A 25,700-nucleotide genomic window follows, 5' to 3' on the forward strand; every position below is an offset into this window, starting at 1 on the left:
ATTTTTCAACTATTTCGTCAAAGAGGACATCAACAGCACTGCTAGATAGCAACAAGTTAGTTAATGTGTATAAATAACTGAGCCTCCTGAACTAAGGGTATGTCTTTAATCCTTCAGCAGTTTCGCCTATAAATGCTGCAATGTTACAGACTTTCAAGAACATAAGGGTTCAAAGTAGCTGTTAAGCAGCACTTCTATTTATCAAATGTTTGGATATCCCTATATCTAAATGCTTTCTGCCATCTCACATTGAACCTCATTACATGGGCCATTCCTTAAGGATTGAGGGATTCATCCTTCTGTTCTCCTGCACTTCTTAAGTCACACACTCAGCAGTATCGCTCCAGTCAGATGGTATGTGTCTATTCCCATCATGGTGTATTGGATATTGGGTTCCTCCTGTACCAGAATTTGAAGAATGACATAAATACTTAAATGGAGGAAACATGTCTGTTAACTGTGTCCCAAAGGAACTTAAGCATGGTACATAGGTTAACACCTGGCACAGATAAAAATGATAGGAAACCCATCAATCTTGAAGTAGCAATTGTACCTCAATGAATGTACATTTCTACCAAAGAGTGTACAGGCCTAATTTATAGACACCATCTCAATGAATGACTTTCCCATAATATTATTATATTCAATAGCCTGACGTACATACATTTGTTCATGCCTACAAATGGCAGAACTGGTTTCTCTCTCTTTCTCTCTCTCTCTCTCACTCTCTCTCTCTCTCTCTCTCTCTCTCTCTCTCACCCTTCCTCTCTCTCTGTCTCTCTCTCTATTTCTCTCTCTTCCTCTTTCTTTCTCTCTCTCTCTCCCTCCCTCTCTCTCTCTTTCTCTCTATTTCTCTCACTCTTCCTCCCCCCTCTCTCTCTCTCTCCCTATCCCCCCGCTCCCTCTCTCCCTCTTTCCAGTAATTGCTCTTTGCTCTTTCTTATCAGACGCTACAGCCAAGGAAGCTCATCAACACCTCTACTTGCTCAAGACACTGAAGAAATTTGGCATATCCCTGTCGACCCTTGCCAATTGTGTCATTACACCACTGAATGCATCATACATGGCTGCATCATGGCTTGGTATGGCAACTGCATAGAGAAACTGGAGAGCGTATGGATACAGCTTAGCACATCACAAAAACCAACCTCCGCTCCATGGACCCTGCCTCTGCTTCATGCTGCCTCAGTAAAGCAGCCAACATAATCAAAGACCCGACCCACCCAAGAAATATTCTCCCTTATCCCCTCTCCCCTCAGGCAGAAGGTACAAAAGCCTGAAATAACATACTACCAGGCTCAAGGACAGCTTTTCCCCAACCGTTAAAACTATTGAATGGTTCTCAATAATGATAAGATGGATTTTCCACCCCACAATTTACCTCATTATAACTTTGCACCTTATTGTCTATCTGCACTGCAATTTCTCTGTAGATGATACACTTTATTCTGAATTATGTCACTGTTTTACCTTGTATTACCTCAATGCATTGTGTAATGATTTGATCTGTATGAACAGTATGCAAGACAAGTTTTTCACTGCACCTCAGTACACGTGACACTAATAAACTAATTCCAATTTCAAATGCATCCTATTTATTACAATGCTGTGAAGGCAAGGTTGCCCTATCAAGTGATCTTCGTATATTTTCTGACTTGGGGTCAAAACCAATTTATGGATGTCTGTAAAAATGGAAGCTATTTGTTACCTGGAGTCAGCCTATGTTAGTACAGATGTGACTCAGGGTGAGACTTTGGTTTCAGGCTCTTTACTCTATTCTACTAAACTTCATTTTCACTCTTTTAACTGATTTATTGAAATAACTAGGTGACTACAATATCATCAGAGAAATCCAACAAATTTGTTCACATTTTGAAGGGGCACCAACAACTATAAAAAAGGAAACTTCAAAATTCAGACAAGAAATTAGAGTATACCTTTCAGAGGCATTATTCATTATGAGTATTTTCAGTTACTTAAAGAGTTACTGATCTATGATATGTCATCTTCAGTATGTCTTTCCATTGAGACAGTTTGCAAGGACTACATCATTAAACACTGAGCCCTTTAAATGAGATATTTCTTCAGATTGCATTTGCTGCAAATCCTGAATTCACTGGGATTTTGCAATATTTGACATACTATAGCAAATATAGACTGTTCTCAAAATCATACTTTTGACTATAGTTTTGATGGCCAGATCCACATTCATTATCCATTTCTATTTTTCAAATCTGGCTCGCATACGTTAGGGGGCAGGTGAGCTGAAGATCTGTACACCTAATACCTTTGTCCATCTTGAGAGGTGCTGCTGGTAAAGTAGAGGTGGACAACTGCAGAGTATTTATAGATGATAGATCACCATAATGCAATGATGGTGGAGGGAATACATACTTAACTGGTGCATGGAGTGCAAATCAAAGGGTTGCGTTGTTCTAAATAGTGTTGGGTTTCCTGAATTGCACTCATTTCGGCAAATGACTAACTTCTGCCCTGTAGTGACTGGAGAAACTAGAAAGTCAGAAGTTAAGTCATTGAAGGATATCTAGAGGCACTTCAGTGATGCCAATAATGCTTGCCAATTATCAGCCCATTACTAAATGGAGTCTACGTCTGGCGGCAAGCAAGCATTTGCTGAGGAGTTGTGAATGGAATTGTACTTTGTGCAAATATTAGTGAACACTCATATTCGGACCTTATGACGGAAAGAATGTCATTGATACTGAAGATGACTGAGCTAAGGAACTATTGAAGTGATATTCTTTTTGTAGAATAACAGAGTTCCAGCAGTCACAACTATCTTCCTTTGTGCAAGGTGAAACAACAATGATTGGACTGTTTTCCCCCTAGTTCCCGTTTACTTTACGTCAACATAGGTTTTGATGCCATACTCAGACAGGTGCTGCTTTAATATCAAGGGAATAAGTCTCTCTCCTCCTCTAGAATTCAGCTTTTTGCCCAAATGAGTGTTTGAATGCTCCTGTCAAAGCCAAAACTGTGCTAGTAAAAGCAGATCGTTGGAGAGTAGGAACAGCTTGGAGTTATAGAGTCATAGAACACTGCAGCACAGAAACGGGTCCTTTGGACCATCTAGTCCATGCCCAACTATTTATCTACCTAGCCCATCAATCAGCACCTGGGTATAGCTCTATGTGCCCCTCCCATCCGTGTACTATTTAAATTTCTCTTGAATGTTGAAATTGAACCCATATCCACCATTCCCACTGGTAGCTTGTTCCACACCCTCATCACCCTCTGAGTGAAGAAATTCACACTCATATTCCCCTTAAACATTTCACCTTTCACCCTTAACCCATGACCTCCAATTCTAGTATCTCCCAACCTCAGTGGGAAAAGCTTGCCTTGATTTACCCTATCTATACCCATTATAATTTTGTATACCTCTATTAAATCTTCCCTTATGCTCCAGGGAATAAAGTGCTAACCTATTCAACCTTTCCCTATAACTCAGGTCCTCAAGTCTTGGCAACATGCTTGTAAATTTTCTCAGCACTCTTTCAATCTTACTGACATCATTCCTGTAGGTAGGTGACCAAAGCTGCACACAATACTCCAAATTAGGCTTTACCAATGACTTATACAACTTCAACATAACATCCCAACTCCTATACTCAATATTTTGATTTATGAAGGCCAATGTGCCAAAAGCTTTCTGAACAACTCTATCCACCTGTGACACCACTTTCAAACCCCTCTGTTCTACCATACTCCTCAATGCCCCACCATTCGCTGTATAAGTCCTACTCTGGTCTGTCCTCCTATAATGCAACACCTCACACTTGACTGCATTAAATTCCATCTGCCATTTTCAACCCATTTTTCCAGCTAGTCCAGATTCCTTTGATGTTTTGATGTTCTTCGCTGTCCACTACACCCCAATCTTGGTGTCATCTGAAAATATGCTGACCCAGTTTACATTATTATCCAGGTCATTGATATCGTGGTGGCATCCGTTAGTCTCGAGAGATCATGGATCTGCGCCTGGAAAGTCTTGCTTCTGTCTGTGTTGGTAGAGCAGCGTCTGTTGTGGCTGTAGAAGCCCACACGGGAGTGACAGTCTCGGCCACAGCGACAACCGGTAGACTGCTGCTTTCCATGTTGTGCCGTTGCAGTGAGGTGACGTTAGAGTGTCCTCTCCAGGGCGCAGGCCTGGGCAAGGGTGTATGGAAGACTGGCTGTTGCCCATGCTGCAAGTCTCCCCTCTCCATGACACCGATGTTGTCCAAGGGAAGGGCAAGGGCCGATACAGTTTGGCACCAGTGTCGTCGCAGGAGTTGCCAGAACGAGGTTGAAGGCAACGTCGGACTGCCTTAGGGACTCCAGCTCCGGATTTGTCCTCAGGGTTTATTCCCAAAGCCTTTCCCATGAGTGGGTATGGCCGCAAGGCAGCGGAGTTTTGAAATCAGAGTTTTCCCTCTCTAAGATGGACTGCCTTTCCAGGCTGACAAGCTCCATCTACTCGAAGCACTGGCTTTAAGGCACCAGGACCCGACTTCACCCCTTCTCCTGTCAGTAGAAACAGCTACACCGGGCTTAGAGGCTAAGCCACACGAGACGGCCAGGAGCTGGACTTGGTTGTCAGAGGCTATTTGAGGCGCATGCCATGAGGAGCACTTTTAGGTAGTGGGAGCTTGTCCCCACTACCACTCCTCGGCTTGACAATCTTGAAACCAGTGATAATAGATGACAAATAACAGACTTAGCACCGATCCCTGCGGCATACCACTAGTCACAGGCCTCCAGGTCATAGAGGCAACCATCTACTACCGCTCTGTGGCTTCTCCCACAAAGCCAATATATTATCTAATTTACTACCTCAATTTGAATGCCAAGCGGCTGAATCATCTTGACCAACCTCCCATGTGGGACCTTGTCAAAAGCCTTGAAAAATTCCATGAAGACAGCATCCACTCCCTTGTCTTCATCAACTTTCCTGGTAACTTCTTCGAAAAATGCACAAAGTCATGTTGGCTATCCCTAATCAGTCCCTGTCTATCCAAATATATATGTATCTGGTCGCTTAGAATACCTTCCAATAACTAACCCACTACTACTGTTACGCTCACAGGCCTATAATTTCCTGGCTTATCCTGAGAGCCTTTCTTAAACAATGGCAGAACACTAGCTATCCTCCAAACCTCCAGCACAATCCGATTGGACCTTTGTTTTTCCAGCAGCCTAATCAAATCGGGAGCGAGAGAGGAGACAACTCACAGGTTTGTGAGCGAGATTTTTAAAAAGAGCATTCGCGGGCTTTCACCTGTTTTCTGGTGGTCCAATCGAATTGGGAGCGAGTGAGGAGGCAACTCACAGATCCGTGAGTGAGATTTAAAAAGAAGCATTCGCAGGCTTTCACCATTTTCCAATGGCCCACTCAAATAGCAATTCATTAGCAAGGGCAAATATAAATAAGGTAGGGACAAGCAGACTGGCCATTGTGTGAGTGGACCAGTGTTAGAATGAGGAGGCTTTGGCTCAACAGGCTTGGGCAAGGTACGTACCCAGTAAGTTTCTTCTTCTTCATTCTTCATCCTTCATTCGCTGTCTGTTAGTACATAGTTGGAGCAGTGAGGGTGGCTCCAGAGACTGTGTTGTGTTCTTTGTGTGAGATGTAGGAATTTCTGGAAGACCTCCAGCCTCTCGGATAACCGCATCTGCACCAGGTACACCAAGCTGCAGCTCCTCAGAGAACATGTCAAGGAACTGGAGCTGCAGTTTGATGACCTTTGGCTCATATGGGAAGCTGAGGAGATGATAGATAGGAGCCACAGGGAGGTAGTCTCCTAAGTGGCAGGAGTGAAAAGGAAATGGTCAGCCAGTGCAGAGTATCTTTCCGGCCATTCCCCTCAATAATAAGTATACTACTTTGGATAGACATGAGATTCTGTGGACATGAGAGAGACACCCAGATGGTATGTTGCCTCCCAGGTGCCAGGGTCAGGGACATCTCAGATAGGGTCCATGGCATTCAAAAGGGCAAGAATGAGGAGACGGAAGTCTTGGTACGTATCAGTACCAATGACATAGGTAGGAAAAGGGAGAAGGTCCTGAAGGGAGAATTTAGGGAGTGAGGCAGAAAGTTGAAAAGTGGGATATCCAGAGTGGTAATCTCTAGATCGCTACCTATGCCACGTGCCAGTGAGGGTAAGAATAGGATGATTTGGCAGATGAATGCGTGGCTGAGGAACTGGTGCAGGCAGCAGGGTTTTGCATTTCTGGATCATTGGGATCTCTTCTGAGGAAGTTGAGACCTGTACAAAAGGGATAGGCTACACCTGAACCCAAGTGGGCAGGATTGCTAGAACTATTGGGAAGTGTTTTAACTAATTTGGCAGTAGGATGGGGCAGTTGGTATACAAGCAGAGGCAGTGCATAGTGAGAATGTCAGGAAGGACAGGCTGATGACAGGGCAAAATTACAGTCAGCACAATGTGTTGCAATGTAACGGGGGGACAAAACCAAAAAGGTGACAAATACAGGACTGAAGGTGTTATATTTGAATGTACACAGTATACAGAATGAGGTAGATCATCTTGTAGCGCAGTTAGAGGTTGGCAGGTATGATGTTGTGGGCAGCACTGAGTTGTGGCTGAAAGAAGATTAAGGTTGGGAGCTTAACATTTAAGGATACACACTGTATCATAAGGACAAGCAGGTAGGCCAAAGGGGGAGCTGTAGCTCTTTTGGTAAAACATTAAATCAAATCCTTAGAAAGAAGTGACATAGTATCTGAAGCTATAGAATCAATGTGAGTTGAGTTAAGGAACTGCAAGGGTAAAAAGACCCTGATGTGAGTCATGTACAGGCCTCTGAACATTAGCCAGGATGTGGGCTACAAATTACAATGGGAGAGAGAAAATGCATGTCAAAAAGGCAATGCTATGATGGTAGATGTTCAATATGCCGGTAGATCGGGAAAATCAGGTTGGTGTTGATTTTGGATCCCAAAAGGAAGACTTCATAGAATGCCTATGAGATGACTTTTCAGAGCAGCTTGTGTGTGGTAAAGTCCTCTAGGGGACAGGTACTCTGGATTGGATACTGTGTAATAAACCAGAATTGATTAGGGAGCTTAAGGTAAAGGACTTCTGAGGCAGAGATCATGATTCACCCTGCAATTTGTTCCACACTGCCCTTGTGCCCACGGCTTTGTCTCCTGGGCGATAGGACAATGATACCTAATGTAAACAATGACAAATTTACTATTTTAAAGGTGGGTCTCATCACAGTTGCAAGAATTATATTGCAAAACTGATGTCCCACTGTGAAGGAATGGACTGAGGAAATGATTAAGATTTCATCATATGAACACACGTTGGGAAGAATTAACAGTGAGGGAAAAGTCCAAGATGCGTGGGATCAATTTTGGTAGTATGTTAATTTAGACTTAAATTAGAACTTCTTTCTGATTCTAAGTTTTATTTGGTGTTTTCCTGTCATGGGATGGCTGTGTAAATATGCTGTACTGTATCTGCTCTATGATATGCTGCGCTGCTTTGTAAAATAAGAATAAATAATAATAAAAATTTGAATTTAAAAAAAGAATTCACCCTGAAATTTGAGAGGGAGAAGCTAAAGTCAGATGTATCAGTATGACAATGAAGTAAAGGGAGTTACAGAGGCATGAGAGAGGAGTTGGCCAAAGTTGATTGGAAAAGAAGACTAGTAAGGATGATGACAAAATAGCAATGGCTGGAGTTTCTGGGAGCAATTTAAGGCATAAAATACAACCTGAATAAGTATTCTAAAGGCAGGATCTCACAACCATGGATGACAAGGGAAGTCAAAGCCAACATAAAACAAACAAGAGGGGATATAATAGAACAAAAATTAGTGGGAAGTTAGAGGATAGGGAAGCTTTTAAAAACCAACAGAAAACAATCAAAAAAGTTATAACGAAGGAAAAGATTAAAAATGAAGGTGAGCTAACCAATAATATCAAAGAGGATTACAAAAGTTTTCTCAGATAAATAAGGAGTAACAGACAGGTGAAAGTAGATATCAGACCACTGAAAAATGATGAGGGACAAGGAAATGAAAGACACTGGCAGTATGCCAGAAGTTCGAGAGTGTCAGGGTGGCAGAAATGAGTGCAGTTGCTATTACTAGGGAAAACGTGCTAGGGAAGCTGAAAGGTAGATAAGTCACCTGGATTACACCACATGATTCTGAAAGAGATGGCTGAAGAGATCTTGTGTGCCAATGAATTAGATGATGGAATTGATGGCTTTATGGTCAAGTTTGTAGACTAAATGAAGATAGGTGGATGAGCAGGTAGTGTTGATGAAGCAGGAAGGCTGCAGAAGGACTTACACAGATTAGGAGAATGGACAAAGAAGAGGGAGATGGAATGCAGTGTTGGGAAGTGTATGGTCATGCACTTTGGTAGAAGGAATAAAAGCATAGACTATTTTCTAAGCATGGAGAAAATTCAAAAATTCAAGGTGCAATTGGACTTCGGAGTCTTTGTGCAGGATTCTCTAAAGGTTAACTTGCAAGTTGAGTTGGTGGTGAGGAAGGGAAATGCAATTTTAGCATTCATTTCTAAAGGACTAGAATATAAAACCAAGAATGTAATGTTGAGGCATTATAAAGCAGTGGTGAGGCCTCAGTTAGAGTATTGTGAGCAGGTTTGAGCTACTTATCCAAGAAGGGATGTGTTGACATTGGAAAGGGTCCAAAGCAGGTTCACGAAGATGATTCTGGGATTGAAGAGTTTATCATTTGAAGAGCGTTTGATGGTTCTGGGTCTATACTCACTGGAATTTAAAAGAATGATGGGGTATCTCATTGAAACCTATCAAATGTTGGAAGGCCTAGATAGAGTAGATGTGGAAAGGATGTTTCCTATGGTGGGGAAGTCTAAGACCGGAGGCCACAGCTTCAGAATAGAAGGAGATCCATTTAGAACAGAGATTAGGAAGAATTTCTTTAGCCAGAGGGTGGTGTGGAATTTGTTGTCACAGGTGGCTGTGGTGGCCAGGTCATTGGGTGTATTTAAGGCAGTGGCTGATAGATTTTTGATAATTCAGGGTGTGATGGGTTACAGGGAGAGTGCAGCAGAATGGGGTTGAGAGAAAATGCATCACCCATGAACAAAGGGTGGAGCAAACTCGATAAGCCAAATGGCCTAATTCTGCTCCAATGTTTTGTGGTCTTATGGTCTTATGGTACCACACTCATGGCTAAGGTCATTTTAAATATCTCTGGTAGGGCCCCTGTAATTTCTGCATTAGGTTCTGAGGGAACACCTTATCAAGCCCGGGGGATTTATCCACCCTAATTTTCCTAAAGATAGCAAACACCTCCTTCTTTGTAATCTGTGTAGGGTCTATGACCTCACTGCTGCTTTGCCTCACTTCAATAAACTCTGTGTCCATCTTCCGAGTAAATATGGATGCAAAAAAAGTCCGTTTGAGATCTCCACCATCTCTTTCTGCTCTATGCATAGATTACGGCTGTGATCTTCCAGGGGACCAATTTTACCCTTTCTTATCCTTTGCTCTTAATATATCTGTAGAAGCCCTTGGGATTATCCTTCACCTTGTCTGCGAGAGCAACCTCATGCTTTCTTCTAGCCCTCCCAATTTCCTTCTTAAGAGTTCTCCTGCATTTCTTATACTCCTCAAGTACCTCATATATCTGCTATGCACCTCCTCCTTTTTCTAAACCAGGGTCTCAATATCTTGAAAACCAATTTCCCCCAAACCTGTTATCCTTGCCTTTTATCCTGACAGGAATATAGAAACTCAGTACTCTCAAACTTTCACTTTTGAAGGCTTCCCACTTACCAAGTACACCTTTGTCAGAAAACAACATGTCCCAAGCCACACTTGCCAGATCCTTTCTGACACCATCAAAATTAGCCTTTCTCCTCTTTAGAATACTAACCTGAGGACCAGACCTATCCTTCTCAGTAATTACCTTTAAATTAATGGCATTATGATCACTAGATGCAAAGTGTTTTCCTACGCAAACTTCTGTCACCTGCCCTGTCTCATTTCCTAACAGGAGATACGGTATCACACTCTCTCTAGTTGAGGCCTCTAAGTACTGATTAAGGAAACTTTCTTGAACACATCTGACAAGCTCCATCCCATCCAGTCCTTTTACAGTATGGCAGTCCAAATGAATATACGGAAAGCTAAAATCACCTTCTATCCCAACCTTATGATTCTTGCAACAGTCTGTGATTTCTCTACAAGTCTGCTCCTCTAAATTCTGTGGATATTGAGTGGTCTATAATATAATCCCACTAACATGGTCATCCCTTTCTTATTCCTCTGAACTATCTATAAAACCTCACTAGAGAAGCTCTCCAATCTGTCCTGACTGAGCATTTCCCCCTCCAGTTCGGCTGCAAACTGTCTCATCTCTACAGGTCTTACCCACTCTGGAAGAGAACCTAATGACTTGAAAATCTTAAGCCCTTCCTCCTGCACCATTTCCTTACCAATGTGTTAAACCTTATGATCTTCCTGTTTCTGGCCTCACTAGCACATGGGATGGGTAGTGATCCTGAGATCACAACCCTGAAGGTCCCATCCTTTTACTAAGCACCTAACTCACTTTGCCGGACCTTGTTGCCCTCTCTACCCATTCGATTGGTACCGCCGTGGACCACAACTTCTGGCTCCTCACCCTCCCATTGACGGATGTTGTGTACTCGATCTGAGATGTCCCTGACTCTGGTAGTTGAAAGGTAACATACTATCCAGGATTCATGTTCTCTTTCACAAAACTGCCTTTCTGTTCCCCTAGCCAATAAATCCACTATCACTGAAGTTGCCTCATGTTCCACCTTCCCTTCTGAGCCAGACTCAGTGCCAGAAACCTGACTGCTGTCCATGGTGGTATACCTGTTGCTGAGGAAACGGCCACAGGGGTTCTCTACACTGGCTGTCTATCTCCTTTCCTCCTCCTGACAGTCACCTAGTTACCTGTGTCCTGCATTTTGGGTGTAGCTACCTCCCTGTATGTCCAGTCGATCAATCTCTCAGCCTGCCAAACAATCTGGAGTTCATCCAGTTTCAGCTGCAATTCCTTAACACAGTCTGAAAGAAACTGCAGCTGGATGCACTTCTTTCATGTGTAGTCACCAGGGGCACTGGAGGTCTCCCTGCCTTCCCATATCCCCCAAGAGAAGCAGTCGACTACCCTGCCTGGCATCCACACTGCTCTAACTGCACAATGAGAAAGAAAGAAAAAAAATTAAATGAAAAAAAATCTACTTACATCCTGCGCCTCTCTTTGCCAAAGTCTTCAAGAGCCAAAGCTAAAAGAGAGGTGAGAGTAGATGTTGGACCACTGGAAAAGGATGCTGGTAAGGTAGTAATGGCGGATGAGCTTACTAAGTACTTTGCATCCATCAGTCTTCATTGTAGAAAACTCAAGCAGTGTGCCAGAGAACCATGAGTGTCAGGGAACAGGAGTGAGTACCTTTGCTATTACAAAGGAAAAAGTGCCAGGCAAACTGAAAGGTCTTAAGGTGGATAAGTCACCTGGACCAGATGGACTACATCCCAGAGTTCTGAAAGAGGTTGAAGAGATAATGGATGCATTGGTCATGAGCTTTCAAGAATCACTTGATTCTGTCACGGTCCCAGAGGACTGGAAGATTGCAAATGTCACTCCACTTTTTAAGAAAGGAGAAAGGAAAAAGAAAGGAAATTATGGGCCCCTTGGCCCAATCTCAGTGGTTAGGAAAGTGTTGGAGTCTACTATCAAGGATGAGGTTTCAGGGTACTTGGAGACTAATGATAAAATAAGTCAAAGTCAGCACGGTTTCTGTAAAGAGAAATCTTGCCTGACAAACCTGTCAGAGTTCTTTGGGGAAATAACAAGCAGGATGGACAAAGGGGAGGCAGTGGATGTCATTTACATAGATTTTCATAAGGCATTTGATAAGGTGTCACACACAAGGCTGCTTCACAAGATAAAATCCTATGGTGTTACAGGAAAGATACTGGCATGGATAGAGGAATGGCTGACAGGAAGAAGGCAGCGAGTGGGAATAAAGGGAGCCTTTTCTGGTTGGCTGCCAGTGACTAGTGGTGTTCCTCAGGGGTCAGTATTGGGACCGCTACTTTTCACATTGTCAATGATTTGGAGAATGGAACTGATGGCTTTGTGGCAAAGTTTACAGATGATATGAAAATAGGTGGAGGAGTAGGTAGTGCTGAGGAAGCAATGTGATTGCAGCAGGACTTAGACAAAAGGAAGAATTGGCAAGAGTAGCAGATAGAATACAATCAACACACATAAAATGCCGGAGGAACTTAGCAGGCCAGGATTGTTTGTGATTTAATGGAATACAGTGTTGGGAAATGATTCATTTTGGTAAAAGGAACAAAAGTGCAGACTGTTATCTAGATGGGGAGAAAACTCAAACATCAGAGGTGCAAAGGGACTTAAGAGTCCTTGTGCATGGTTCCCATAAGATTAATTTACAGTTTGAGACTGTGGTAAAGAAGGCATTCATTTCAAGGAGAATAGAATATAAAAGCAAGGAGATAATGCTGAGGCTTTGTAAGACACAAGTCAGGTTGTACTTGGGAGTATTGTCAACAGTTTTGGGTCCCATATCTTAGAAAAGATGTGTTGTCATTGGAGAGAATTCAGAGGAGGTTCACTAGAATAATTCCGGAAATGAAGGGGAGTTAACCTATGAGGAGAATTTGGCAGCTTTGGGCCTGTACTCACTGGAATTTAGAAGAATGCAGGATGATCTCATTGAAATCTACCAAATCTTGAAAGGACTAGACAGGGTGGATGTGGAGATGATGTTTCCTATGGTGGAGGTATCCAGAACTAGAGGACAGTCTCAAGATTGAGGAGCAACCCTTTAGAACAGAGGTAAGGAGAATGTTTTTTAGCCAGAGTGTAGTGAATCTATGGAATGCTCTGCCACAGAAGCTGTGGAGGCCAAGACCGTGGGAATATGTACAGCAAAAATTGATAGTTTCCTGATTGGTCAGGGCATCAAAGGTTATGGCGAGAAGGCAGGTGTATAGGGTTGAGTGGAATCCGGGATCAGCCATGATGAAATGGCGGAGAAGATTCAATGGGCTGAATGGCCTAATTCAGCTCCTTTGCCTTATGGTCTTATACCTAGCTGATCAAGTCTTATACTCTGTAATTTTTCATAAACTTCTCCTCTACCTACAACAAAGTCTGATCTAGTATCATCCACCAACTTACATGCCTTGCATACGCACTTGCAAATCTTTTATATAAAATACAAACGACAAAGGCCCCAGCACTAACCTGTGTGGCAGACCATTAGACCACAGCCTCCAATCTGAGGGGCAACCCTCCACTATCACTCTCTGCTTCCTACCATACAGCCAATTATACATCCAATTCGCATCTTATAGGCCATGCCATCTTTTCACAGCTACCGTTGGGCAGGAGATACAGAGGTCTGAAGTACCACACCATCAGGTTGAAGAATAGTTACTTCCCTTCAGCAGTTCTGTTCTGGCACCGACAGTAAAAATCTTCATAACCACTTCAGTTAACACTATGATTACCTTGCATTAAAATGGCCTTTTTTCTGTAATTATGTTTTTTTCCTGTAAAAAACTGTGTATAGTTTATGTTTTTCTTGTGAATACTGCTTATGTGACGCTTTGTGCCTGTAATGCTATTCCAAGGTTTTCATTACAACCATGCATAGATGTACATATGCATGACAATAAACTCAACTTTGACTTTGAATTTATAATAAAATGGTCATCATTGACAATTAGTTTTTGTTATTAAATGAATTTAAATTCCATAGCTGCTCTGACAGGATTTGATCTTATTTATCTGGATTGCTGGTCCAGATCTCTGTTTCTAGGTGGGTAAGTTAATCATCAGCATTGAATCAGAATCAGAATCAGACTCAGGTTTATTATCACTGACAGAGTCGTGAAATTTGTTGTACCACATACCCCAAATATGAATTTTTAAGCATTCTTGCTACTGAAATTCCTATCACCACATGTCTGAATTTCTAATTTGGTTGATATTTGAGCTGCTATTGGTGGAATCATGTCAACATTGAAGAACAGCAGAGAAGCAAAACCAATTTTTGGCCCCTGGTAATCATTACTAGATCAAATAAGAGGTCTGTCTCTAAGGTTTCTACATTTTAAAAGTTCAGTTTAGAACCACTGATTTCACAATGCTTGTATATTCTACACAAATTTTATTATTTTGCTCATTTTAAGGGGGAAACCTGCAAAGAGATTTATCCTTAAATCAAGGTGATCCAAGATCTCAGTGGGCATATTAAGCAGTTTTAAACAACCTAAGGACCAAAAGCAGTAACATCACGAATTTATGACTTCTCCACTTTCTTTCCAAACCTGATGAAGGGTCTCGGCCAAAACGTCGACTGTTTACTCTTTCCCATAGATGCTGCCTGGCCTGCTGAGTTCCTCCAGCATTTTGTGTGTGTTGCTTTGGATTTCCAGCATCTGCAGATTTTCTCGTGTTCGTAAAATCATGAATTTGTTTTCTATATGTTGATCAGAATCACATCTTGATTAACTGTCATATCACGCCGACCTTATCATGCATTACTGTTATATTATTAAATGTATTCCTCAGTTTTGATAGAAATATCGTCATCACATCGTAAATTTTCTTGAACTGGATCCACCAACAACTTGTCGATGTGGTTGGGTATTTACACATTCTGCGCGTGTGTGTTAATAAATTCTTTACATAAAATCCGAAAAGCTTTCGTCAAATAAGTCCATGCGTATGTTTGAGCTCAACATCAAACACGGCTCCCCTGGAGTGCCCGCCTCCTCCTGTGTGCTATTAGTTAATGCGCCCACCTTCCCACATTTCCCGACTTGTGATTGGAGGAAATCAATGTCAAGCATCGCCCTGGGCCCGTCAAGCACAGCCTCCCTCTTCCCGGGCTTGGTTTTCCGGTAGCAGCATGAGGGCGGAGTTTGCAGCATTGAAGGCTGGACGGGTGAGGGAGCTGGAAAACCGGACCAGAAATTCTGCTGCAGTACAGTAATAGTTTGTCAAATATATATTTACCGGTTGCCGTCATTACTTTGAAGTATATTTTACTTGTTTTCGGTTTTATTTATTTAAGCAAAACAGCATTTTACCGAAACCGTGCGAAAAAGAGAAAAAGTTATGTCATGGAAGCTATTTGGATCTATCAGTTCCGTCTGATAGTGATCGGAGACTCGACGGTGGGCAAGTCCTGCCTCCTCCGGAGATTCACCGAAGGCAAATTCAACGACTCGTCTGACCCCACGGTCGGCGTGGACTTCTTCGCCAGGCTGGTGGAAATCGAGCCGGGAAAGAGGATCAAATTACAGCTGTGGGACACGGCGGGCCAGGAGCGGTTCAGGTGCGCGGCGTTCGATTTAGTTTGGTGTTGATTTCTTTTCCGCTTTTTTGAGGTAGATAAGAAAGTAAATAGGTACCGGGGCGGACGGGCGGGTGAGCGCGCTATAGCTGCTGGACTTTGCTCGTGGGAGATGTCCTTGATTTGCATCGCTTCAACCGGCAAGCGAAATAATGCAACTTTGGGAATCGATTTGAGAAATCTATTCTGTTCTCTCGTTATTTTTATTATTATACCAGCATACTTGTGTTTCAGGTCTGTCCGTGGTGCTGCTGATTTTATTACGTCTGCATAAGCGGTTTTATTTCCAGCTGGGTTAATTTGTAACTGCCATTGATGAGAGCAGCACAAGTAAGAAAAGTATTTAAAATTATCCCACTAACTAAATTCCTCTTTCCATGTTTATTCGGCTAATTTATGTTTGGCATATTTGAATTGGATTGACTATTGGGTAGACGCGAGGGTTAGTTATATTGTATATTTGAAATTGCAGGTTGGGACTCCGACCTTATCGACACACTGTTAACCCCTTAGGCACACTGAACAACGATAGAATTGGAACCTGGAGATTTGAGACAGATTTAATTTATAAACAACTTGGAACAACTGCAATGAACGTTGTAACAAGTAGGCCATTTGCCTGCTTAATTGTGTGCTGTAAATTTTGACCGACCATAGCTAACTTGTACCCCTTTACGGAGCTAGGCTGTAAAGTGTTGGCCCCAGATTCAAAATTTACCTGTGGCACTGCAAACTTGCTTTTAACTCTTCGTTTTCTTGAACATTTTGATATTAGAAGCAGTAGGTATGCTTGTTAGTACTTCAGTGTATAGTACACGATAAAAAAAAGTGACGGATGGAATATAGTGTAGGGAAGTGTATGGTAAAAGAAATAAAGGCGTCGGCTGTTTTCCAAACAGGAAGAAAATTTTAGAAATCAGAAGTGCAAAGTGACTGGGAGTCTTCATGCAGGATTCCCTAATAGTTAACTTGCAAGTTCAGTCGGTGGTAAGGAAGGCAAATGTAATATTAACGTTCATTTAGAGAGCAGGAGAACAGAAAAGCAAGGATGTGATGTTGACGCTTTATAAGGTATTAGTCAGACTGCACTTGGAGTATTGTCAGCAGTTTTGGGCCCTTATCTAGAATACCATGTAGTGGCATTGGAGAGAATTATTTTGGGAATGAAAGAGTTAATGTATAGGGAGTATTTGATAGTTCTGGGATTACTCGCTGAAGCTTAGAGGAATAAGGGGGCTCTCACTGAAACCTATTTAAAGAGTAGATGTGGAGAGGATGTTTTCTATGATGGGGATACAGCCTCAGAATAGAAGGACATCCATTTAGAACAAAAATGATGAATTTCTTTACCCAGAGAGGTAAATCTGTGGAATTCATTGCTGCAGATGGCTGTGGAGGCCAAGTCATTGGGTTTATTTAAAGTGGAGGTTGATGGGTTCCTGATTAGACAGGGTGTGGAAGGTTACAGGAAGAAGGCAAAGAATGGGGTTGAGAGGGATAATAAATCAGCCACGATGGAACAGACTCAGTGGGCTGAACAGCTTAATTCTGGCCCCATGTCTTGTGCTCTTACTGTCTTATCATTCTTAGCATGGTCAACACTCTGCTTTTAAAATGATAATGAAATTAAATTTCTATTTAGTGGTATTATTTTGATATGTGTAATTTTAGTACAATTGTTGATATGAATTTGGGTTTAGTATTTTAAACATAGAGAATTGGCATATTAAATATTTGACCTCACACCTCATTATTCTCATTTGGTCAATTCCTAGTCCATGTTTATTCACATGTGTCCACTTTAAAATTTAATCTGGTATCCAGTATACTAGCTTGCCTTGGTCTTCCTTGGTACCTTTGCAGTCCTCCTCACTTAGCAGATCTATATTAGTATTATCAGTACATACCACAATTGGTTTCATGCACTTCAGTCCAAATCGTTTGTCCATCACAAAAGTAGACTTGATTACACCACCTTCAATTCTTCCAAAAATACCTCTTGATTTCTCATTTCTACTTGGCCTTGCTGCAATTCAGCTGGTGAAATCATTCAAAAAGATTTGTTAAGTAAGAAGTTCCAGGACTTGAGACCCAGTTTTTGCCAAAAATAGACGTTATTGAGTCAGTGGCAGGTGATGAAGGTTATTCATCGACTACTGTTACACCAGGTGATGTAGATAATGTTGCCAAAGAAACCTTGATTTCATTTGGCAGTGCACTCTGTAGGTAATATATTTGACACACTGTTCTGGTTTGACCTGGATGATTATGAGTTGGTTGTATGTGATCATGCAAGAGCACACTTGGATGAGAACTTCTGATGTGCCTTCTATGCGAGGCTTTGATGGGTCAGGATATCAACTGAATACTGAGTCATTCATCTGCTCCAAATTCCATTGGCCTTGTTTGAGTTTTAATCAATTGTTACCACCCCAAGATATTAATATTGAGGAAATTGGTGATGCTAATTCTACTTAAGATGAAGTAGAGGTACAGTGGTAAAGCAACAAAGGCATTGTAAAGTATATTTGTGATGCAATTGTTACTTGCCTAAAAGCCCAAGCCTGACTATTAACCGTATTTTGGTACATAGCTTCATCATTGCAAATGGAGCTGAACATTCTACAGTCATTAACAAACTAATAGAAGGGAAGTTATTGATCAAGCAATAGAAGAAAGTTGGGCCAGGAAAGATGTTCTGAAGATTTCTGACTGTGATGTCTTGGGGCTTCGATAATCAACCTTTCACCTGATTCTATGGGATGTAGTAGCCATTTGAATTTTTTTTTAATTTGCCTGACAGCAAATTTTGGAGGTTAAAGACTTATTGCTGCTGATCAATGCCAATCAGTGATCGGTGATGAATAGGTGTATTTATTTCAGTTTTCAGACACAAAAATGGATAAATGACTGATGCAGCAAAAGCCATGAAACCATTCAATATTCTGGCTGTATTATTGAAGATCTGAGCTTGAAAACTAACTGTGCCTGCAACCAAGCCATTCCGGTACCGTTATAGTATTGATATTTACCCAACAATGTGAGGGGAAAACATCCTTTTCACAAAAAGCAGGATAAATGCAATGCAGTCCAATCAGTCTGTGGGTCAATCATCAACACAATGATGGAAGGTCTCATTGACAGTGCTATCAAATGGCATTTACTCACCAATAACCTGCTTAATAGTGCCCACTTTGGGCTTTTCCAGGATCACTTGAGTTCAGACCTCAACATGTCCTTGGTCCAAACGTAGACCACAGAACTGAATTCCTGAGGTAACAGTGATATTTGACAGTGAGTATCCCTGAAGTCAGTGGATATCAACAGGAAGACATTGCACTGGCTAACAGTGTATCTTTCCTCAACTATTTACAATATGTTGATGACTTGGGATGATGAGACCAACAGTACTGTAGCTAAATTTGCTAATGATATAAAGTAGATGTGACTTTTGCAAATTTTGAGAAGGACACAAAATGCTTGCAAAGGGGATATAGATAGTTATGAATAGATATAAATGGATCAATGGAATGAGCAAGAATTTAGCAGCTAGGATACGATGTAGGAAAATTTAAGGCTCTCCACCTCAGAAAGAAGAATCAAAATTTTTTTTAAAAATCACTTAAATGGAACGACACCACAAAATGTTGTGCAAAGGGATCTGTGGCCCTAGATCATGAAACACAAAGGGTGAACATTTAAGTACAACAAGTAATGCAGAAAGCAGGTGAAATTTTGGCTTTCATTGAAGGGAGTATGGAATACAAAAGTAGAGGTGTTTGAATGCAACTTTGCAGGAGGACTCTGCATGGACCTCAGCTAAATTACTGTGTATAGCTTTGGAGTCCATATGTAAAGAAAGGTGCATTGGAGGCATGCAGACAAGGCTTACCAGTTTAATTCCTGGTATGAAAGGATTGACATTGGAAGAGGGGTTGAGTAGGTTGCTTATATACCCATAAAACTTTTCAGAGGTGATCACATTGAAATGTAAGATTCCGGAGGAGATTGACAAAAACTATATTTCCCATGATTTGGATATCAAAAACTAGTGGGGTATAATTTTTTTCATTTAGGAAGGATGTATGGAGATACTTTAGCTGGGGTGGGGGTGGGTGGTGGTGGTCATGATGTTTTGGAATTCTGAAATCGAAAGGTAGGGTCATTGAACATATTTGAGGCAGAGGTTAACATGTATCTGAACGGCAGGGGGACAGGGAAATGAAGACCATAAGACATAGGAGCAGTATTAAGCTGTTCGACCCATCTGGTTTGCTCCACCACCCCATGGTGGTTGATTTATTATCCCTCTCAACCCCATTCTTCTACCTTCTCCCTGTAACCTTTCATGCTCTCAATAATCAAGAACCTATCAACCGCAACTTCAAATATACCCAATGAATTGTCCTTCACAGCCATCTGTAGCAATGAATTCCACAGATTCACCGTCCTCTGAATAAAGAAATTCCTCCTGCTCTCTGTTCTAAATGGATGACCCTCTATTCTGAGGCTATGCCTCTGACCCTAGACTCCCCCACTAAAGAAAACATCCTCTCCACACCCACTCTATATATTGCCTTTCATTATTCAATAGGTTTCAATGAGATTCACCCTCATTCTTCCAAACTTCAGCCAGGACGGGCCCAGAACCATCAAACACTCCTCATGCGTTCACCCTTTCATTCCCAGAAGCAGTCTTGTGAACCTCCTCTAAACCCTCCCCAATGCAAGCACATCATTTCTCAGATAAGGGGTCCAAGACCGCTCAAAATACTCCAATTGCAGTCTGACCAATGCCTTGTAAAGTGTCAGCATTACATCCTTGCGATTATATTCTAGTTCTATCAAAGTGAGTGCTAACATTATTTGTCCTCCCTGCCATTGACTCAACCTGCAAGATGGTGAGGACAATATGAGTGAGGTTGATGTTCTGGAGCATGTTGATATTAAGGGAGAAGAGGTGTTGGAGTTGTTAAAATACATTAGGACAGATAAGTCCCTGGGGCCTGATGGAATATTCCCTATGCTGCTCCATGAGGTGAGGGAAGAGATTGCTGAGCCTCTGGCTAGGATCTTTATGTCCTCGTTGTCCACGGGAATGGTATCGGAGGATTGGAGAGAGGCAAATGTTGTCCCCTTGTTCAAAAAAGGTAGTAGGGATAGTCTGGGTATTTATAGACCAGTGAGCCTTACGTCTGTGGTGGGAAAGCTGTTGGAAAAGATTCTTAGAGATAGGATCTATAGGCATTTAGAGAATCATGGTCTGATCAGGGACAGTCAGAATGGCTTTGTGAAGGGCAGATTGTGTCTAACAAGCCTGATAGAGTTCTTTGAGGAGGTGACCAGGCATATAGATGAGGGTAGTGCAGTGGATGTGATCTGTATGGATTTTAGTAAGGCGTTTGACAAGGTTCCACACAGTAGGCTTATTCAGAAAGTTAGAAGGCATGGGATCCAGGGAAGTTTGGCCAGGTGGATTCAGAATTGGCTTGCCTGCAGAAGGCAGAGGGTGGTGGTGAAGGGAGTACATTCAGATTGGAGGATTGTGACTAGTGGTGTCCCACAAGGATCTGTTCTGGGACCTCTACTTTTCGTGATTTTTATTAACGACCTGGATGTGGGGGTAGAAGGGTGGGTTGGCAAGTTTGCAGATGGTGATGTTGTAGATAGTGTAGAGGATTGTCGAAGATTGCAGAGAGAGATTGATGGGATGCAGAAGTGGGCTGAGAAGTAGCAGATGGGGTTCAGCCTGGAGAAGTGTGAGGTGGTACACTTTGGAAGGACAAACTCCAAGGCAGAGTACAAAGTAAATGGTAGGATACTTGGTAGTGTGGAGGAGCAGAGGGATCTGGGGTACATGTTCACAGATCCCGGAAAGTTGCCTTTCAGGTGGATAGGGTAGTTAAGAAAGCTTATGGGGTGTTAGCTTTCATAAGTTGAGGGATAGAGTTTAAGTCCAGTTGTGGCCTAACCAGAGTTTTATAGAGCTGCATCGCGATGTAATGATGCAGCTCTATAAAAATCTGGTTAGGCCACAATTGGAGTACTGTGTCCAGTTCTGGTAGCCTCACTATAGGAAGGATGTGGAAGCATTGGAAAGGGTACAGAGGATATTTACCAGGATGCTGCCTGGTTTAGAGAGTATGCATTATGATCAGAGATTAAGGGAGCTCAGGCTTTGCTCTTTGGAGAGAAGGAGGATGAGAAGAGACATGACAGAGGTGTACAAGATAATAAGAGGAATAGATAGAGTGGATAGCCAGTGCCTCTTCCCCAGGGCACCACTGCTCAATACAAGAGGACATGGCTTTAAGGTAAGGGGTGGGAAGTTCAAGGGGGATATTAGAGGAAGGTTTTTCACTCAGAGAGTGGTTGGTGCGTGGAATGCACTGCCTGAGTCAGTGGTGGAGGCAGATACACTCATGAAGTTTAAGAGACTACTAGACAGGTATATGGAGGAATTTAAGGTGGGGGGTTATATGGGAGGCAGGGTTTGAGGGTCAGCACAACATTGTGGGCTGAAGGGCCTGTACTGTGCTGTACTATTCTATGTTAACCTTTAGGGAATCCTGCACAAGTACTCCCAAACTCCTTTGAACCACTGATTTTTGAATTTTTTTTTCCCATTCAGATAATATTCATACCTTTAATCCTTCTATCAAAGTGCATGACTATATACTTCCCCAAATTCCATCTGCCATTTCTTTGTCCATTCTCCCAATCTAAGTTCTTCTGCACGCTACCTGCTCTTCCACCTATCTTTGTATTGTCTGCAAACTTGGCCACAAAGCCATCATTGCCATTGTCCAAATCGTTGACGTATAATGTAAAATAAAAGCAGTCTCAACACTGACCCCTGCATATCACCACTAGTCACTGGCAGCCAACCAGGAAAGGTCCCCTCTATTCCCAGTTTTTGTCTCCTGCCTGTCAGCCAATCTTCTATCCATGCTAGTATCTTTCCTGTAATATCATGAGCTCTTATCTTGTTAAGCAACTTCATGTGCAGCACCTTGTCAAAGGCCGTCTGAAAATCCAAGCACACAACATCCACTGACTCTCCGTTGTCTATTTGCCTTTGCATCTTGCAGGGTTCATTTCCAGCTAATTAGCGTGACATAAGAAATAGCAAGTGGAGTCAGATGGTTTCTTGAGTCTCCTCTGCTGTTTGATAAAATTATGGCTGATATTCTGCCTTGCCCACTTTGTCTTCTAGTCCTTATATCCCATAATCACCTGTATATTAAAAATTGATGATCACAGCCTTAAATATTCTCAATATTTACAAACTTCTGAAGTGAAGAGATTTCTCTTCGTGTCAACCCCAAATAATTGGCCTTCCCTAAATTATGTCACAGTTGTTAGCACAATACTCTTGCAGCTTGAGGCGTTTTGGGGTTCAAAGTTCAATTCCAGTGCCTTCTGTAAAGAGTTTGTATATTCTCCCCGTGAGTGTGTGGGTTTCCTCTGGGTGCTCCAGTTTTCTTCCATTATTAGTTCCATGTACGCAACAATTTACCTTTCACTACCATGTAAACCTTGGTGGAAGTAACCAGTACACAAATTTACAGTTCATTGTAAATTGTCCTGTGATAAGGCTAATGTTAAATAGATGGGTTGCTGAGTGGTGTGGCTCGTTAGGCCGGAAGGGCCTGTTCTATGCTGTATCTCTAAGTGAAATAAAATAAATATACACCACCGCCTTGCTAACTCGGGTCAATCTGTCTATATCACCCATCACCCCAGACATGCTCTCTTCTCATTGTTACCATCAGGAAGGAGATGCAGAAGCGTGAAGGCACACACTCAGTGATTCAGGAACAGCTTCTTCCCATATGCCATCCGATTTCTAAATGGACATTGAACCCATGAACACTACCTCACTTTTTTATTGTTGCTGTTTTTGCACTATCTTTAATTTAACTATTTAATATACTGTAAGACCATAAGACATGGGAGCAGAATTCGGCCATTTGGCCCATTGAGTCTGCTCCACCATTTAATCATGGCTGATCCAATTTTCCTCTCAGCCCCAATCTCCTGCCTTCTCCCTGTATTCCTTCATGCCATGACCAATCAAGGATTTATCAACCTCCACTTCAAATATACATTCAGGCTTGGCCCCCACAGATGCCTGTGGCAAAGAATTCCGCAGATTCAGCACTCTCCAGCTAAAGAAATTCCTTCTCATCTCTGTTCTAAAGAGACGCTCCTCTATTTTGAGGCTGTGTCCTCTGAGACTCTCCCACCATAGGAAACATTCTTTCCACATCAACTCTATCAAGGCCTTTCACTATTCGATAGGTTTCAATGAGGTCGCTTCTCATTCTTTTGAATTCCAGTGAATACAGGGTCAGAGCCATCAAACACTCTTCATATGACAAGCTGTTTATTCCTGGAATCATTTTTCTGAGCCTCCTTTGAACCCTCTTAAGTAAGGCCTCGTCAGTGCTTTATAAAGTCTAAACATTACATCTTTGCACTCCTAAGTCCCTTTGGGGCCCCAGTATTTTGTATTGTCTCGCCATTTGGAAAATGGTCAACCCTTGCAATTCTTCTACCAAAATGCATGACTGGACACTCCCCAACACTGTATTCCCTGTGTCACTTCTTTGTCCATTCTCCTAACCTGCCTAAGTCCTTCTGTAGCATCTCTACTTCCTCAAACTACCTGCTCCTCCATTTGTCTTTGTATTGTCTGCAAACTTTGCAACAAAGCCATCAATTCCATCATTCAAATCATTAGCTTGTAACGTAAGAAGTCACTGGCAGTCAACTAGAAAATGCTCCCTTTAGTCCCACTCTTTGCCTCCTGCAAGCAGCGTCGTGTGTGGCACCTTGTCAAAGGCCTTCTGAAAATCCAAATACACAACATCAACCATTTCCCTTTGTCTAGCCTGCTTGTTATTTATCAAATCTGTAGGAGGGATTGTGTTAAGTGCTGAGCTGTAGTCAATAAATGGCAGCCTGACATAAGTATTAATATTATCCAGATGATCCAAGGCTGTGTGAAACATCCGCTGTAGACCTAGTGTGGCGATAGGCAAATTGCAGTGCATCCAGGTCAGTGTTGAGGCAAGAGTTGATTCCAGTGATAACCAACCTCTCAAAGCACTCCATCTTTGTAGACGAGAGTGCTGCTCGACAATAGTTGTTAAGGCATCTCACCCTGCTCTTCTTGGGCACTGGTATGATCGTTGCCCTTTTGAAATAGGTGGGAACTTCTGACTCTAGCAATGAGAGATTGAAAATGTCTTTGAACACATCCTGCCAGTTGGTTAGCACAGGTTTTCATAACCATACTCACGTACCCCATCGGGGCCTGTTGGCTTATGATGATTCAGCCTCTGATGTCGGCCTCTGCGACAGAGATCACAGGGTCACCCAGGTGCTGCAGGGATCCTCATAGCTGGAGTTTTATTCTCCCTTTCAAAGTATGCATAGAAGACGTTAAGCTCATCTGGGAGTGAAACATCACAGCCATTCATGATGTTAGGTTTTGATTTGTAGGAAGTAATGGCCTGCAAACCCTGCCAGAGTTGACGTACATCCGATTCTACCTCTGACTTCAACCAGAATTGTTCTTTTGCTCTGGACTGAGCCCTCCGTAAGTTGTACCTGGCCTTCTTGTATAGTCCTGGATTACTAGACTTAAATGCCACAGATCTAGCCCTCAGCAGACTACGAATCTCCTGGTTCACCTTTATCTTTTGATTCGGGTATGTATAGTGTATTCTTGTAGGCACACATGAATCCACGCAGTTTTTAATGAAGTCAGTGATAACTGTGGCATACTCATTCAGACTCAAAAGATGAATCCCTGAATACAGTCCAGTCCAGTGACTCAAAGCAGTCCTATAAGCGGCTCCTGTGCCTCCTTTGTACCACCTTGGTCCTCGCTACTGGAGCTGTGGTCTTCAGTGTCTGCCTATACTCGGAGTAAAAGTACAGCCATGAGATCAGACTTTCCAAAGTGTGTGCGTGAGGTGGCCTGGTAAGTGCTCTTGATGGTTGTATAACAATGGTCCAGTCTGTTGGCTCCTCTGGTTCCACAAGTAACATGTTGATGATAATTATTTAGAGACTTTTTCAAGCTGGCCTGGTTAAAATCCCCCAAAGTGATGGGCAAGGCATCAGGGTGCACTGTTTCATGCCTGTTGATTACATTGCTCAGTTCATCCAGAGCCTGAGGTAGGGTGTACATGTTACCAAGACTCCTGCACAGACAAAATGGATGACACTTGATCGTGAGATGTTCCAGGTTGGGTCTGGACTGGGACAGAAACGCTCATCA

The 25,700-nt window shown here is 42.3% G+C and overlaps 2 protein-coding genes across 6 annotated transcripts in view; one reads left to right on the forward strand and one right to left on the reverse strand.

Moving 5' to 3' along the window:
* Nucleotides 1-14,775, reverse strand: part of LOC134349579 (solute carrier family 35 member F2-like) — a 108,370-nt gene extending 93,595 nt beyond the window's left edge. For 2 of the 4 annotated variants that reach the window (XM_063054114.1, XM_063054115.1), the window contains exon 1: nt 14,376-14,775. The gene's annotated coding sequence lies outside the window, so the exon portion shown is untranslated. The remainder of the gene's footprint in view (nt 1-14,375) is intronic. The other 2 variants (XM_063054117.1, XM_063054120.1) reach the window with 2 other exon arrangements.
* A 203-nt stretch (nt 14,776-14,978) lies between these two features.
* Nucleotides 14,979-25,700, forward strand: part of LOC134349580 (ras-related protein Rab-39A-like) — a 37,843-nt gene continuing 27,121 nt past the window's right edge. Inside the window, exons 1-2 of one of the 2 annotated variants that reach the window (XM_063054125.1) lie at nt 14,979-14,995; nt 15,125-15,388. In XM_063054125.1, coding sequence (XP_062910195.1) covers nt 15,174-15,388 — 215 coding nt within the window. In that variant the 5' untranslated portion in view covers nt 14,979-14,995; nt 15,125-15,173. The other variant, XM_063054124.1, reaches the window with a different exon arrangement.

This window comes from Mobula hypostoma, chromosome 7 (assembly GCF_963921235.1).
Source record: "Mobula hypostoma chromosome 7, sMobHyp1.1, whole genome shotgun sequence".
Classification (NCBI taxonomy): Eukaryota; Metazoa; Chordata; class Chondrichthyes; order Myliobatiformes; family Myliobatidae; genus Mobula; species Mobula hypostoma.